This window comes from Bacillus rossius, chromosome 2 (genome assembly GCF_032445375.1).
Source record: "Bacillus rossius redtenbacheri isolate Brsri chromosome 2, Brsri_v3, whole genome shotgun sequence".
In the NCBI taxonomy this organism is placed as follows: Eukaryota; Metazoa; Arthropoda; class Insecta; order Phasmatodea; family Bacillidae; genus Bacillus; species Bacillus rossius.
In genome coordinates, this window is record NC_086331.1 from 63,382,688 (window position 1) to 63,399,549 (window position 16,862).

At 35.7% G+C, this 16,862-nt stretch overlaps 1 protein-coding gene across 5 annotated transcripts in view; it reads left to right on the plus strand.

Moving 5' to 3' along the window:
• LOC134529327 (protein son of sevenless) overlaps nt 1-16,862 on the plus strand; it is a 386,073-nt gene that overhangs the window by 13,957 nt on the left and 355,254 nt on the right. For all 5 annotated transcript variants that reach the window (XR_010074532.1, XM_063363274.1, XM_063363275.1 and 2 more), the window contains exon 2: nt 6,524-6,787. Coding sequence is in view for 4 of the 5 variants with exons in the window: in XM_063363274.1 (XP_063219344.1) it covers nt 6,524-6,787 (264 nt within the window). In the remaining variant the exon portion in view is untranslated. The remainder of the gene's footprint in view (nt 1-6,523; nt 6,788-16,862) is intronic.

A 16,862-nucleotide genomic window follows, 5' to 3' on the forward strand; every position in this document is an offset into this window, starting at 1 on the left:
TATAATGTGGCTTTATCTTGCCACCCACTCACGGATGATACATACGCTGCTCCCTCAGGTCCATTTACACACCAACTACTGTAAAGATTTTTGCTCTTGTAGATTATGAGAGGAGGAAACAAATGGTCATTAGCTGCCACTGTTTCAACTACAGAGAAGGTTTCCTTCCCCGAGCTACCATGCACCTGTGACACACACTTAGTGCCTTTTTCTGCTAAAACCGTGGAACTAATGGAGCTGGAATATCCTGTTTCATCGAGATTTATTACTTGAGCTGGATTTGTTATGTCAAGTTCTTGTACTTTTGCACTGAGCATTTCAAAAAAACTTCATAAACGATTCTCGAGAAGCACACTGCACTCTGGCCTTTTGTATACCTTGTGCTTTTCGCTTCATGAATTCTGGGTATCGTTTTAAAAACCCATCCATCCATTCCCTACCAGGGGCTTTGTTCGTTTTGGAAAACGGATTTGGTAGTTTTCTAGTTTCAAAATATTATTGCACAATACATGTTATCTCTGCCCTAGTAAGTGGTTGCTGTAAATCACACAGATATTTAATATGAGTAGCAATATCTTGCTCTATTTTTTGAAAAATAAGTTGTTTGCGTCCAGCTCCTTGAACATCAGGCTTGGTTTTTCGCTGAATCTGATTTCTTAAAGTACTCTCTGGTATACCAAAGCATTTTGAAACACTGTAAATAGATTCACCTTTTTCTATACTTTCCATTGCACACTTCAGTTTGTTTAGATCTTATTTAGGTTCAGTTTTTCTCTTATAGTTCCTGGGCATTTTTTAAAATGTTTGATCTGCCACAAAACTCACTCCTACACTCAATAATCACAATAATACATCTCTTTCACACCATTGCACCTGTAAACATAACCAATTGAGACATCAACATAACCTTAAATTATGGGAAACATTTGAATAAGAACCATACAATACCTACTATCAACTGTGTAGATCCACCAAATTTCCCTTTTGGGGGTGGTATAATTAAACATACAAAGTATAGATTTGCAGAGGATAATATTACCAAACCAGTACTAGTAGTACATATTTAAACATAAAATAATAAATCTAAATCAAAATAAAACTATTTAAAATTTACCTCCCAATTTCCCACATGGGGGTAATTAGGAGGTAAATTTTTCTCCTCCTCCTTAATTTTTTTTTAAATGCATAGATCAAAATATAACACATGCTACGTATTCCTTTGTATGTGTAGATTCATTTCATAGTAAAAATAAAACTTGTTTCCACAAACATGAAAATCAGTGTTCTAAATAAGTCCACCTGGATAAAGTTCAAATTCAGTTTGAGAATTGTGGCATTACAGGTGGCTAAAATTTAATTTTACATTTAAATGTATTTAAATAAAAAAACCTGGAATAATTGTGTGTTGTACCTAAAACATTTTACTATCCAAAGATGTAATTATAATCATTAGCATGACAATCCCATACCGGTGTTAAAAGAATTTAAAATTTTACCACCCAATTCCCCCCGCTTACCCTATCTTCCTAAAAGCGATACATTAATATTTAAACCAATCAACATGGATGAATTAATTAACTTTGTTAAGACTTTGTGTGACAGTCAATGAATTAAAAAATGAGAATGAGGTTTTGGAGATGCTGCTCTTAAATTTGCGATCTGAAACTACTGAAATCAAACATTATTCATATTATGCAAAGCCTGTTAAGTAAAATGTTAAACGTTCAATCTTATAGTCAAGCTCTCAGCACTGCATCGAGTGGCAAGAAGACCAAAGGTGTTGCAACTCCGGGTGTCTCGGGTAACGGCAGTCTGTCCCGTGTTCTACTTAAGACACAGCGTGAAAAGCGTGGTGTCATCAAATGTGACGTCACGAGTGGCCATAATTCAAGCCAACCTGCTGGTGGAGATGGTTTCACTGTGCATCGTTCACATTAACATAATAATAATGTGAGCTCTGAAATGAAAAGTGAACAAGACCTTAAAAATAAACTCTCATGCAAGTGGGTATAAGGAACATAGCTTAACTCAAAACAGTCGGCAGACTTACTTTCAAATAAACAAAAGCACTGTTTGTGACACACTTTGACCCGTCAGTCCAGGAACCAGAGATTCTTCCACATTTCTGTTCTTAAACAGGATTTCTACAGAATAAACAACATTTTATTCTGGCCTAGTGGATGCGTAATCATCCCCAAGCCAGATATCTTCAGCTGCTTTAAATTGATGCAATTTATCTGCTTCAAAGAAATTTTCAAGGTGGTGAGAGATATGTCTTGCCATTTGAACTTTGGGCCTGAACTAGCAGATTCCAACTGCGATGCTACTACTATTCTGACAGTGGAATCAGCTTAGTGATATCAATTGCTGAAGCATCCCATAGAAACAGCCCACATGCTCGAAAAGCTCTCTTCAATTGTTCTGGCTGTATGCATTTTTTGATGGCGTCTTCTAGCAATTTCACAGTCTACCTTTCTTTTTCAGAGTTGTGTCTTCGTTGTTTGAGATTATTTCTATTCTCCATTCGTGATTTCCTTTCTTCCACCAACTCTTCAAAGGTTTAAACACATTAAAATCGATAGGTTGAAGAATGTGTTTGGAATTCGGCAATAATGCCACACAAACACGACTGTGGTCTGCACAAAATTTACTATTGTGTAGAGTCATTTGCGATGAAAAATAAAACTGGCGAAGCAAGATTTTCCTGTACCAGCCATTGCAAACATGGGAAACAATGTCTTGAGGAATACGTTCATACTTAAAACAAACAGGTGGATGGGGGGTTGCATAGTTTTTCTGCAGAATTTCCTATGATTAAAACAGTGAGACATTTCTTTTAGTCTATATTTACTTGCTGGTAGATGCTTTTGTTACCCTTTTGAGCCAAAACCTTGCTGCCTTTTGGATATATAAAAAATTCTATTACATCTTCATTAAAAATTCTCTGTGGGTATAACAATAATGATTGCAGCCCATTTTCATTTACATAACTATCCTCCTCCTGAAACCAAGCCTTTATGTTTTCATGGAAACTTTCACCCGACTTTCTTTTAAATTTTGAGGCGTTCATAATGACACAGTAGGATTTCTTCTTATATAGGAATCGCACGATTTCCTTCTTGGGCGGCCACCTTTAAATGGAAAGTGTAGTTTCAGTTCCTTGACTAGTTACTGAACACTTGTTCTGCAAGTTCCCTTCTCTTTTGTGACAGGAAAACCTGCTTTTGCAAGTGTAACTGCACATTTCACCAATAAACCCTCTTCCTCTTTTGTTAAATATGAATTTTTGGTCCATCTTCTGCAGCTCATTTGATACTCATGCCATTTGCTACATCATTACATCCAGGTCCAACGCTTCATACAACAGTATGTTCCGTTATGGCATTTTGCCCTGTAATTAAAGAATGAAACACATTGTAAGATTTATTTTACTCATTAAATTACCTGTAAATTAATGTAAACATAATGCCCAAGCAATTTCTGCAATCAATAAAATGAAATAATTTCTGACCCAGACGTCGTCACACATATGCATAGAAGTTGTCATAGGTGACGACTACTGGATCTGATACTGTACGTTTCAACAACAAAAAACCAACATTATTTAGGTACTCCAGGATGTAGTAAACACAACTGAAAAAAAAAGAAGAAATATACCAGTGCTTGTTAGATGTAACAATCACTAGCAATATAAGGTTTTATTGATCCAGTTTTGTCACCCAAACAATATCATAGTAATCAAATAATTTTTTTTTTTAAATAAACACTTGCACCTCTCCAAGAACACTTAACCAACACATTCAGCACCAAAAATCATGAATAAACATAACTTTTACAGAACTGGAAGTAAATATTTGCACTTATCTCCTTGGCATTTCCTTTTGTATCATCACTGTACTACCGTTTGATTCGCGGGCTTTTTTGATTTGAAAACAGGGTACGTTTCATAAATGATTGTGGTACAACTAGAAAATAGACCAAATTTTTGTAAATATTTAATTTGGCAATATATTGAGCTCCTTCACTATTATTTACAATTGAAGTTTGCTAGTGACAATCACTAGAGGAGTGACGAGTAGTGGTGCATTTACACCTATCCCTCACTTAGCACGTCTTCAGATTGCACGGATTCATTTAGCGCGATGTGAATTTGACTGCCCCAGTCTTGAATAGCATGTCTGTAAATTTCAGTTGGCACGAAATCTCGGCAGGCAAAAAAAAAATTCGAGCACAATGCCACAAAGTCTGTTTCAAATTCTGTAAACAACAGATGTGCCGTGGGAATACAGTTAGCCAAACAAGGGGGGATGAGATGCGCGCGTAGGTCTGTCTACGCTATCGGCTGTTGTACAAACATCAGCTATGACAATTTAAATTGTGGCTATGGAGTGTAAAGGACCAAATGTTTTTACGTCTGCGCATATGCCGTCGTGCCGTACCGTTGTCGCCTGGCCACAAACCGGGCCGTGAACTCAGTCTAGCCCAGGGAATTCACTCAAACAAAAGCAACGTCTGCCCATTCAGCTGCCAGTACCTCTACGTGCTTGATCACTCATAATGCATCGTGTTCAAGTATTTGAGACAAAACTAGAAGTATTATGGCACGCAGATTGTCATGAAGGCCACGCTTATGTTGGTCACACTTTAGTTTAAAGCAAGTCAACTGTGCGCATAATCGTACGAAATAAGGACTCTTAACAAAAGTTTATATCCATAAGTCAAATGCTGTTGGTTGTACTAGCAGGAATATATTTGACATTTGATACCGGAACAGAAATGAACAGATGATTCACGTGGAAAAGGTTGTTAAATGAATGTTGCAATGAAAGAAATAATCATCGGCCTGACAGGATTGGTGAGAACCAGGTGGTGGTGATATGCGAATAAGCAATTTAATTTTTGAAAAATTAAAATGTAATTATCCGGATGGTAATAACGGTTTCACTGTCAGTAAAGGATGGTTTGGAAAGGTACACGACATGAGTTGATGGTCACGCCTGGGTGGGAAAGCCAGCCAGTCAACTGACAATAAAGTACATAACCACGTATCTCCCATTATGCGGTGTCGTATTTGTCATACAAAGTGCGATGGGAGGCATTTAAAGATAAGTGGTGTCACATATTTATATTTGAGTGTTATTCAACGCATTTATATTACGTAAAGTATATTTTCCTACATAATTTTGGAACACATTAAATAAATTAGTCTTGCTATTTATGAAAACTAATGCTTCAGAATACACGATTTCGAATAACACAAGCATGTTTAGGAACGAATTAGTCGTGCTAAGTGAGGGATAGGTGTAATTTACACTTCCACATATGTAGTTGTGGTTAACATTCAAAGATTTTGAGGAGGTGCATCAGGCTTACGGGCAGGTTGCAGACAATGTCAGTGAATATAGTTACGTATGTTATACCAGTTTACTGCTACTCTTTTTTATCTTGCAACTCAGCATTTTTTTTCACATTGACATTGTCCTCTAGCTTAAAACTGAACTGTTGGGTTGTGTATCAATCATGACTTCAATATAAATGTGTCAAAGAAAGATAAGTACGTAGATATGCTGAGATGTATGCTAATTGGATATAGTATCTCCACCTTTTCCCTCAATTGTACCATTTTTTCTGTATACCTTGATCTCATATAGACAATGTTGTCCTTGTAATGTGGCCAGAATAATCATATTTGGACCTTGATAAGGGTTCAGTTGATGCCAAAATGTCCACAAACATGCAGGTTGCTCTGGCCCAGTTGTAATAATTCATTTTTATGGACTGACTTAATTCCTTACTTACCTGTTTGAATGTCAGGTTTTATGAATAGGGGTTGAATCTACCCAAGTTGCTTTAAAATGTATATCCTTGTTGTAATCAATATCTCGTAGGATTGCTGGGAACATCTTGGTTTTTATTGTATAATGTACCATTTAATTTAGAAATGTATAACCTTGTTGTAATCAATATCTTGTAGGAGTGCTGGGAACATCTTGGTTTTTATTGTATAATGTACCATTTAATTTAGAATAATTTCATGTTTTTGGCTAACTTTTTAATCGGAGGTCTTTTATCTAAAGAAATACCCTAGGTCATCTACCGTTTTGTATTTAAAATGCATTAGTTAACAGTTGTTTCCTTAAGTGATACAAACACACATTTTTGTAGCATACGTTTTAACAACAGTGGCTTAGCAATTTTGTGGACTAAGTCGCACACTTGTTGCTAATGAGATAATGCTTTTTTTATATTGATTATGGTGATGTTTTTAAAGTCAACAGTTTTCAAGCATAATTTTAATACCATAGTGTGTATGTGAATAAAATACTTGTGTGTTACATTTGTATAAATTATTTTTTAAAATTGATGGTTTTTTAAGAAGCATCCTTATTATGGTACTTGTTAGTATTGATTAGGCATTAGATAAGATGCTTACATAAAAGGAAAAAATTGGAAATTTCCATGTATGCTAATGGAAAAACACATGATACACCATCAAATCTCTTATAATTTGTGTTTTAATTAGGTGTCAGAACAAGTGCATTCTTCATTGACTGCTCGCCAAGATGCTCTTGAGTATGTAGAGAGCCTTATTTTGCGTCTCCTTGGAATGCTGTGTGCAAGACCATCTCCTCATACTGTTCAAGATGTTGAAGAAAGAGTATTACGCACATTTCCTACCCCAATTGATCGCTGGGCTCTCAGTGAAGCAAGAGATACCCTTGAAAAAGGAAAGAAGAAGACATCTCTTGTTTTACCTGTTGATAAAATCCACCACTTGCTACAGAAGGTGAGTTATATTGAAACATATTTTATAAAACCTTTATTTCATAAGCTTTCAGATATGAAGTAAGAAGTGATAAATTTGTATTGATTGATTTGACTTGTCATTAATTTAGTCATAAATTCAGTCAATACCTGCTGTGCAGAAAGTAATTTCTTAAGGCTCATTACTACAGGGTGTCTACCAACCCTGATATACAGGAAAACTGGGAGAATGGCAAGGATATGAGGTGACCAGGAACTAACCGGGAAAAAGCTGGATTGCCAGTTGATTCCGGGAATGTTAAATTGTGTTGGTAATACTTTACTTTTTACGGCGGGCAAGACTTAGGCTATACTTAGGCTATTTTTTTTACGTTCCCACGCCACCAGGCTAAAATTTAACGTATTTTTGAGTAAACACATGTTGCTGGTATCACAGTAGCGCGACGGTGTGACGCTTAGGATGGGATGCGACAGAAAAAAAAAATCTGGATGCAGGCCCGCATCCTGCCCCTATAGTTTTATTTGATTTGATTTTTTATTTCATTCAATAGACCATACAATGGTATAGAATATGTCAAAAGAAAATTACAAATAAACATAAATACAAACACATAAACAGGTACAAGAACAGTATTAAAGCATTATAAAATTAATATAATATAACAGCTGCTCTTCCATGAATAAGCACCTATTATATAATATATATAAAAGAAATTAGATATAAAAGAAAAGTCATACATAAAAAAAAAATATGAAACTACCTCCTGTTCATAATCATCTATATTATAAAAAGCCTTATGTGATAAATAAATAAATAATTCCTTTTTAAATAAATTATATTGGTCCATATTTTTTAGAACTGATGGTAATTTTTTGAATAATCTAATACCAACATTTCTAACTGACTGTAAAGTTTTTTCTTATGAACCTTTTGCAGATGAAAATATGCATTAATTCGCGTGAAATGCTCATGAATATTAGTATTTTTTAAATAAATTAATTGGTTTTTATGAATAAACAATAATACTTGCACGCAAGGAAAGATGTTTCGTTTTTTGTTTATGCCATGTTGAAGTTTTTCCCTCATAAATTTTTCGACACAAAATTGTTTGTGACTTCAGGGAAGAAAAATTATAAAAAGAAATTGTGTTTTGCAATGAAATGTAGCTAGATATAGGTTAATATTTACATGAGGTGTATATCAACTGTAACATTTTGCTGTTTTGCGCAACAGATACCTCAAGTTTCCCTCAGGCGTCACCTACGTATCCAAATCCTTACTGGAGAAAAAATCTTTTTTTTTCTATAGTTGTAGTATAGGGCTTTGTGACCTTGGCAAGTGGTGGACAAAACAAACCCTCTTGGCTTGTGTGGAAATATGGCCTGTGCACAATATACAGGATGTCCATAAAAGAATGTCCATAAAAGAATGTCCATAAAAGAATGTCCCAGTGTCAATTGTATATTATTTTTATTTTATTTATTAAAAATTTGTGGCATGTCCACCAACAGTTTTGCAACTTTTGAGGTGGGCACGAACATACACAAACACAAATACACAAAGAAAGCAGTCCTTGCCGGTGTCAAGGCACCGCAAGCATGTCTGCACTACGCAAGGTGGGCTCCGCCCGCAAGGAGAACTATCCGTGCAGGTAGCCACCACTCGCAAGTAGATGCAACATAACCCGCCAGCACCGCATACATGAAGGCGCCACAACACAACGAAAGACAGAAGAATACAAACACATAAACAAGGATGTTAAAACTCATACTCTGAATGAGACAATAAGAACAAAACACAAACATCAAATTACAAACAGATAAGCAAAACATTGCTCTGCTCAAAATTAATTTTACTTGGTGTTGTGTCTATTATAGTTTGTAACTAGTCTATAAATAAGATCATTCTTGTTATAAATAGTACACAAACTAGAAAAGAGGCGAGAATTGAATTGGGGGATTCTCAATCCGGTGTTCTCAAGAATATAGCTACATTTAATTTTATAGTTATAAATATTATGAACAAAAAGATAGTCCAAACAGGCTCTACGGTCTGCTAGAGGAATAAGTTTGGAATGCGGAAAACCTTTTTGAATTATTAGTTGAGACAATTTGTTTTGTAAATTTTCTAGTTTCTCAATATCAGTCGACCCAATGTCATTCCAGATAGTTGAAACGTATTCTAATTTAGATTGAATTAATGCCAAGTAAAGAGAAAGAATTGAATTGAAATTGGTATCATAATAAGTGATATATTTTATAATAGCAAATGTTCTTCTTGAAATGGAATTTAAGTAGTCAATTTGTTTATAAAAAAAAATTTTGACTCTAAAAAGTAACCAAGGTCTTTTATAATGAAAGTTTTTGAGATTGGGTTATTATTCAGAATGTAATTATAAACTATAGGGTTATATTTCCTAGTAAAGGATATTACCTTAGTTTTATTATCGTTTAGATTTACCAAGTTTAGTAGACACCAATTATTGATTTCATTAATGTCCCTTTGCAGAAGAGCGCAATCATTGACTGTAGATATTATTTTAGAGGTTTTCAGATCGTCGGCGAAGAGTACACCAGTTGAGTTATTAAGGACCATGGTAATGTCATTTATAAATATATTGAAGAGAAGAGGTACTCCAGAACTAGCATGGTGTAAAGAGAATTTATGGTTATTGACAGATACAAAAAAATATCTATTATTGAGATAGCTAGAAAACCAGTTCAAGTATTTAGTACGAAAACCAAAGTCTGATAGTTTTTTTTAAATGTAGCGAATGGTTTATTGCTTCGAATGCTTTGGCTAGATCAAAATAACAGGCATCTACCTGACCTCTATTAGTAACTACAATATGGATTGGGTTAAGAAAAGTAATTAGGTTAGTAGTGGTGGACATTCCAGATCTGAAACCGTGCTGACTGGCTGATAATTTATTTTGAAGTTGAAAATTTAAAACTTTGTGTATAATTTTTTCCAATATTTTTGCGAAGCCATTAAGTAAATATATTGGCCTATAGTTTGACACAATCAATTTAGAGCCATTTTTGTGTATCGGAATGACCTTTGCTATTTTCCATTTGTCGGGGAAAACTTGAGAATGCAAACTGGTGTTAATGATATGATAAAGAAGAGGAACTAATAAGTAGGAACAGCCTTTTAAGATAAAATTAGAGATGCCATCTGGGCCGGTGGATTTGGAAGATTTGAGAGCCTTGATGCCCCATAGAATAAGGGATTCATAAATGTAGGACATAGGAATAGAATCCGAGTACATGTTTGAATTTGAAGACGTCACATTATTGGTTGAAGTCTTGTTGACACTGGAAAAATATTGTGCAAAAACATTATATAAAACAGTTAGATCATCACAAATATCATCATTGATTTTTTAATTAAAATTTATATATTATATGTAATAAAAATTTATAAATTAATCTATTTCTTTGGATTGTTCTAGCGGATCCAATAAATTTTATCACGTTTTATATAAGATTTCACCATTTTGCGAAAATGTGAAAACTGTACAAGTCATTAGAAAACCATAACGGATATTTGGGTAATTTTTTAGAAATTAGTGGTATAAATGTGTCATATTGTCAGTTATGCAATTTGTTAAATCATCCACCAGATGATTAACATTGGTTGATTCATAGAAATGAGACCAGTCATAATTTTTTATGGAGTTAAAGACCTAAAAAATTACCTTCCTTATAATTTCTGTAGGGAGGATTAACACTTCTTGAGCTAGAATACATTACAATGTTAATGTTTAGAGCTGGATGATACAGATCTTCTTTGGTAAGTATTTCAGAGGCTTGCGTTACTGTACACTGAGATAGATTTGTTAAGCATAAATCGAGAAGATTTTTGTATGGTTGGGTGTGATTATATTGGGTCAGACCCAATGTAGACACAAAGTTGAGAATTGGCTTTGGATTTGACATGTGAATGAGTAATGTTTGAAGAGTGCCGAGTGAGCCAATCAATACCTGGAACATTAAAATCACCAAGAATTAAAATATCTTCTTGCGTGGTAGATAGTTTTTCTTCCAAGTGTTCAAGGTACTCGAGCTATTTATTCGGCGAGATGCTAGGTAGATAGTTCCGATAATAAAAGTTGTTGCAGGTGATGTTTTAACCTTGATCCAGATAGCTTCAATACCGGGGAAGTCGTAAATGTAAACAGGTAGCACTGTTAAAAATTTGGGTTTTTTGAAGGCTGAAAGTTCACCACCCCCTCTATTTTACATTTTAAGTTGAGGATTTCTATCATTTCTTAAAACTATATACTGGTCTGTGGAATAGTGAGAATTTATGTTGTTATCGTTGAGCCAGGTTTCTGTTGATGTCGTAATGAGAGTTTAACAGGTTTTCCAGAAATTCGTTAGACTTAGTTCTTAATCCTCTCACGTTTTGATATGCAATATCATAATTTCTAAGGCACTGCTTCACTGTGGGAAATAGGATGCTCCTCCAGCATCGAATTAGTTGTGGAAGTTGACGCCATTGAATTAGGAGGCATGATGGTCATGGCTGTATTGTCTTGATTGGTAACATTAGTGTAGACTTGATCCGGATGTAGTTTTCCGTAAAATGGGCTACTTAAACAGCCACTTGGCCAAACCACAATATTATTGATTCTATTGAAGTCATTTTCACGTACTGATATATGAAATGAAGCATAAGTATTATACTTCGTTCGGAGTTTAGTAACTTTGACCTGAGATAAATTGAGTTCATTTGTGATGTAATCCATAATTTCTTGTTCTTTAACTAATGCTTCAAAACGGGTAGCAAACAGTTTAATTAAGACTATTTACAACAAATCACACATCAAATTGAAGGTATACTAACGTAGTTTTACTTAAAAATGTTTAATATTTGCAAACTAAATCCAACCTAAATTAAAATTATTCCTACATTTTGGTTAATACGTCCTGAGTTCAATTATGTATTTCAACTCTGGAAAATCATGAGGTAGCGGCGGAAGGTAGACATAAACATAATCTTTTATAAACCGTTGAAGGAAATTGCATGGCGTTATGTCAGGTGAATGTGGAGGTCAGTGAAAAAGCACTCTGTCATCTCGACCGTTATGTTCAGGGACTTGAACGTTCAACCCCACTCGTACAAACGAAACACACGTTAAACTGAAATTACAAATTCACTCTTAGCAAATTGCAAAACACAAAATGCTTTATGCTCGGAAGACGTCATTTTGCGTAAGTGGCGCTGCAAGCGAGAAAACAAAGCAGTACTTGCGCATGTGCTTATCTAAAACTGTTTGAGTTACTCTTTAATTGTGACCTTGAACAAAACTTTAGAACACTTACAGTTGATACTATTAAAATTAATAACTGGGAAAATGTTTGTACATCCTAAATTGAGCTAAATTCTGGAAGAATTGATGCTATAATGTAGTCTGGGAGGGGCATCTGTACCGGTGCAGTGGTACAGAACTGCTGAAATTATATTACTGTTGGTTTGTTTATACTTCCCCAAGACCATCACTAGATACCTGCAGTTTTGGTGTTTACAGTTAACAAAACAATAACTTGTATTTGTGTTTGTGTGTGTATATATTATTTGGCACACATTTCAAGAAATTGCCACTAAACATTTTCAATAACTTATTTTAATTTTTAATTTTTAAAGACTGTTTTGAAACAGTTGTTTGTGATTGGCCGGAGTTTCTCAGCGGCGCTGTCATTTTTAAACTTTGTGGTTTAAGGTGCCCTGCGCTGAGGATTCTGGGGAAAACAAGATTTTGGGCTCCAGCTGGTAAATGCTAGGTTTATTCGTTAGGACTTGCCCCAGAGAAACAATTGAGGTGTATACAGGATGGCCACTCACCGGGAAAAACGGAAAAAATCGGGGATTTCACTATCACCTGGAAATATCAGGGAAATCTCAGGGATTTTTCCCTTAAAACCGGGAGGGTGTTTTTGCCGATCTGTTATATATTTATTTTTAAATTGCAGGGTGTCTACATACATGGAACAACTGGATTTGTATAGAAAATATAATACCCATAAATAAAAAATAATGGATATTTGGTCCTGTGCCTCACAAACCTTAGCTTACTTACTTTCGTGTTTCGTGTTTACCAGCGCAGCGTGCACTTGTAGCGCCGGGATTTTGCGGCATGGTATGTATGCGCCATGCGGGCCGTATCAATTCGCACTTGTATGCGCCTTTCGGGTACCTCTCAACTGCGCAGTCGCGAGTATAATGGAATGTTGTTTAGTGTTTACAGTTTTTTTTTTAAATGGCGGGTGTGTATGTAAAGCTTGGTTGTTTCTATGAATTACACGGGCCGTACCATTGTTAGTAACTACTTAATATGTAGTTTTTCCGTTGCGGCTGTTTTGTGCCACCCAAGCGGACAAATATATTTTCTTAACTAGCGGGTTGGGGTGGCCTTAATAATTAACTATGTTTAGCAAACAGTGTTCACATTTTATCGGTACAGTATGTTTGCGGCCTATTGTACTGGTTGGCTTCTATTTGTATTTTGCAGTGTTGCAGTATGTTTGTGTATAATAGAAGGTACATTTTTTCATGTGACTTGTAAAATGAATGCCAATTATAAGTGCAAGTTTTCACAAGACTGGCTTGTTGATCAGCGGTTTAAGGAATGGCTTCGCCCGGTAAAAGAAAATCCATTCTCTGCGGCATGCAGTTTCTGCAACACAACCTTTTCATTAAGTAATATGGGAAAGACTGCAGTGAGGAGTCATTTAAATGGCAAGAAACATAAATCGATAACAAAGCTTTCGGGTTCGGGATGCACATTGGAAGTATTTTTTAATTGTGCTGATAAATCACCTCGTGGATCTGAGATTACACCTGACTTATTTTCGCAGCAGTCTTCTACGCCAGCAGCTACTGCTGTTACAAATATATCAGAAAACACTACAGCTGTAAGTGAGGTTAAATCTAGGCAAGAGTCATGTGGTATGAATAGGTTTATTATGAATGAAAATGTGACTTGTGCGGAGATCATTTTGTGTGTTTTAACAGTTATGTCACTTATGTCAGTTCGCAGTGCGGACCTAAATGCATCGTATTTAAAGGTTATGTTTCCTGATTCTATGATTGCCCAAAAAATGCAGCTACACCGGACAAAAATTTCTTATCTGGTCGTGTATGGTTTAGCACCATATTTCCATAGAGAACTTGTTAAAATTTGTTCAGATGCTTCACAAATTGTGATTGGTTTCGATGAATCTCTCAACAAGGTGGCACAAAGATGTCAGATGGATGTTATGGTTAGGTTCTGTAATGAGGTAACCAATTGTGTAGTTACAAGGTATTTTTGTTCTGCATTTGTTGGGCATGCAACATCACAAGACCTGTTAAAAGCCTTGACTTATGCCTTAAGTGAGATTGATTTGTATAAAATTGTACAGGTTTCAATGGATGGGCCAAACGTTAATGTTAAGCTTATGAAAGATTTACATGACTTTTTGAAGAAAGATCCAAGTATTGCATCAATTTTGGATATTGGCACATGTGGGGTGGAAGGTAATGGAGTTTCTGAGAGCTCTGCATTTCTTATTTAAAAATGTGCCTTCGCGTAGAAGTGATTATATTCAGTATTCTGGCTCTTCTACTTTCCCATTGAAATTTTGTCCCATACGATGGTTGGAAAACACCAATGTAGCAGAAAGAGCAATGATAATTGTGCCTTTTCTAGAAAAGTATGTAGTAGAAGTAACCAAAAAAAAGTTCCGCAGTGTAACAGTTTCTCAGTCGTGTCAGAACTACTGAAAGATAAATTTTTACTTTCCAAGCTAACTTTTTTCCATTCATTGGCTTCCACTGTAGAGCCTTTCCTGACCGACTTTCAGTCTGATGCACCAACGGCAACTCTGTTGTTCAAGGCACTAAACTCACTGGTGAAAAATGTCATGACAAATTTTTGTCAAATCTGAGAAGCTGGACTCTTCTTGTAAGGTCATGGGTATTGATCTTTCTGATAAAAATAGTTTACTGGGAGCAATGCATGTTGATATTGGTTATGCAACTCGTGATTCTCTGCGTAAAATCAAAAGTGCATCTGAACTGGAATCCGGCATTTTAAAAATGATTGTAAGAATTTATTGAAAACGTTTTTTGAGAAAATGCTGGAACGCTCACCTCTTAAATACTCTCTGACTGAGGGGATCTCCTGTTTCGATCCAGATGTAGTACGACCAACTCTGTGAAACAAACGTCTAAAGCAGACGCTAAAAATCTTGGTGGAAAACAACTGGATTTCAGGGAAAAAAGCTGACAGAGTTGAGAGTCAGTTCAAGGTTTTGTGTGATGCAGAAGATGTGAAGGACACCATGAAGACATTTGTAAGATAAGAGAATAAATTGTATAGTTTATGAATGAAACTTGTAGCCTCTCAACCAAATTGTGATGAGCTAGTATCCTTTCTTAAATTTGTCCTCATCTGGTCGCATGGTAATGCAAATCTAGAGAGAGGTTTCTCAATTAATTGCGAGTGCTTAGTGGAAAACCTCAGAGAAGAATCACTTGTAGCCCAGAGACATGTTTATGATGGGGTAACAGTTTATCTGTTAAGTAATAATTTGATGTTTCTTTAAAATATAGTAAATTATATTTGTCTTGTAAATGTAATTAGTTCAATACAGCCAGATTTTTTCTTGGTTAACATGCGCGCGCACACACGCATACGCACACGCACAAGACCATGTTTCCATGTTTGGAACGGGCTGGCGGCCATGCACAACCACTGACGACACATGCCTACTATTGACATTAGGCATGCCATGCGTGCATGGCCAGATTAGAAAGGTCCTTGCTACCTCCCTTGTGCATCGTCCCACCTCGGGCTATTATCACCTTTAGTAACTTGGGAATTCCAGGCTTATAGATGTGTCCGCGGAGTGGCACGAATAAACACCACCTTTCTTTATGTTCCATATTTTGTTACTCTTCACAGCTGCTCTCGTCTATTCGAGAAGGGCATCACAGATATTTCAGCAGTGACGCTAGCCTCAGCGGGAGTTCTGAGCGAGTTCCAAGAGTTTGGAGAGTTCTGCGAGTGAAGGGAAGTGCGACATTGGCAAAGAGGGTGACAGACCCCTTTGAAAGTGGGGCTACGTGGAGCGACAGGATCGACAGTGTGCAACTAAGGGGCACAAGACTGTGTGTGTGGACAGGTGCGAGGTTTAGCCTAGCTCCATTGAGAAGTGTGAACTGTGGAACCTGACATTGAGTTACTTGGGAATAGACATTTTTAAGTACAATTATTTATTAGTAATGTAATTGGGCTATCTGTTACAAACTCAGTTCTCCCACATTATAAATCGTAACAATACTTTGAATATTATAACACATTTTCAAACTTTTCTAGACATCAAAAAAATTAACTGTGATGGTGTTGATCTGATTGTGTAATGGTATACTATATTTAGAGAAGTTACATATTTGGAATATTATACAAAAATTAATAATATATATACTTCTATAATCTCTGTTAAGCTATATCTGATTTACCACAGTAGGTGTATGATATAAATGATATGCATTGAGGCAGGCCTGCATTTGTCGGATAGAGGCAAAGTAATTGACAATGTGCTTGTTAGGGTTATTGCCTTGGAGTGTACATGTGTTCAGTACCTGTGCTATTACATTTACGTGTACATGTGTTCAGTTTCTGTGTATTACCGTTGAGTGTACAAGTGTTCAGTACCTGTGGCTAGTCTTTACTACGTATTTATGTCTTTATTTGCTTGTAGCTTTCCCCGTATAAATTAACGTGTTCAATTGAAGATTAAATACTATATATTAAATGATCTCTAGAAATTTTCCTTGTTATTATTTAGTATCATATTTTGTGTGCAGCTTACTTCTCTGAGGCTCAGTCTTTTTTCCTAGTATCTTTACTACATGTATCTACTTCATTTGCATGTTTGTGTTACACTACATCCTTTATCATTCCCAATACATTCCCTATACATGTGGGTCAACACTCATATTATTTAATGAAATCAATTAAAGAGCAGACAAGCTATGATGAATAAAGATTGTATTGTATATGTTGGGGCCACAATGTTATTGTGGTCAGATAATTTGCTTCCCA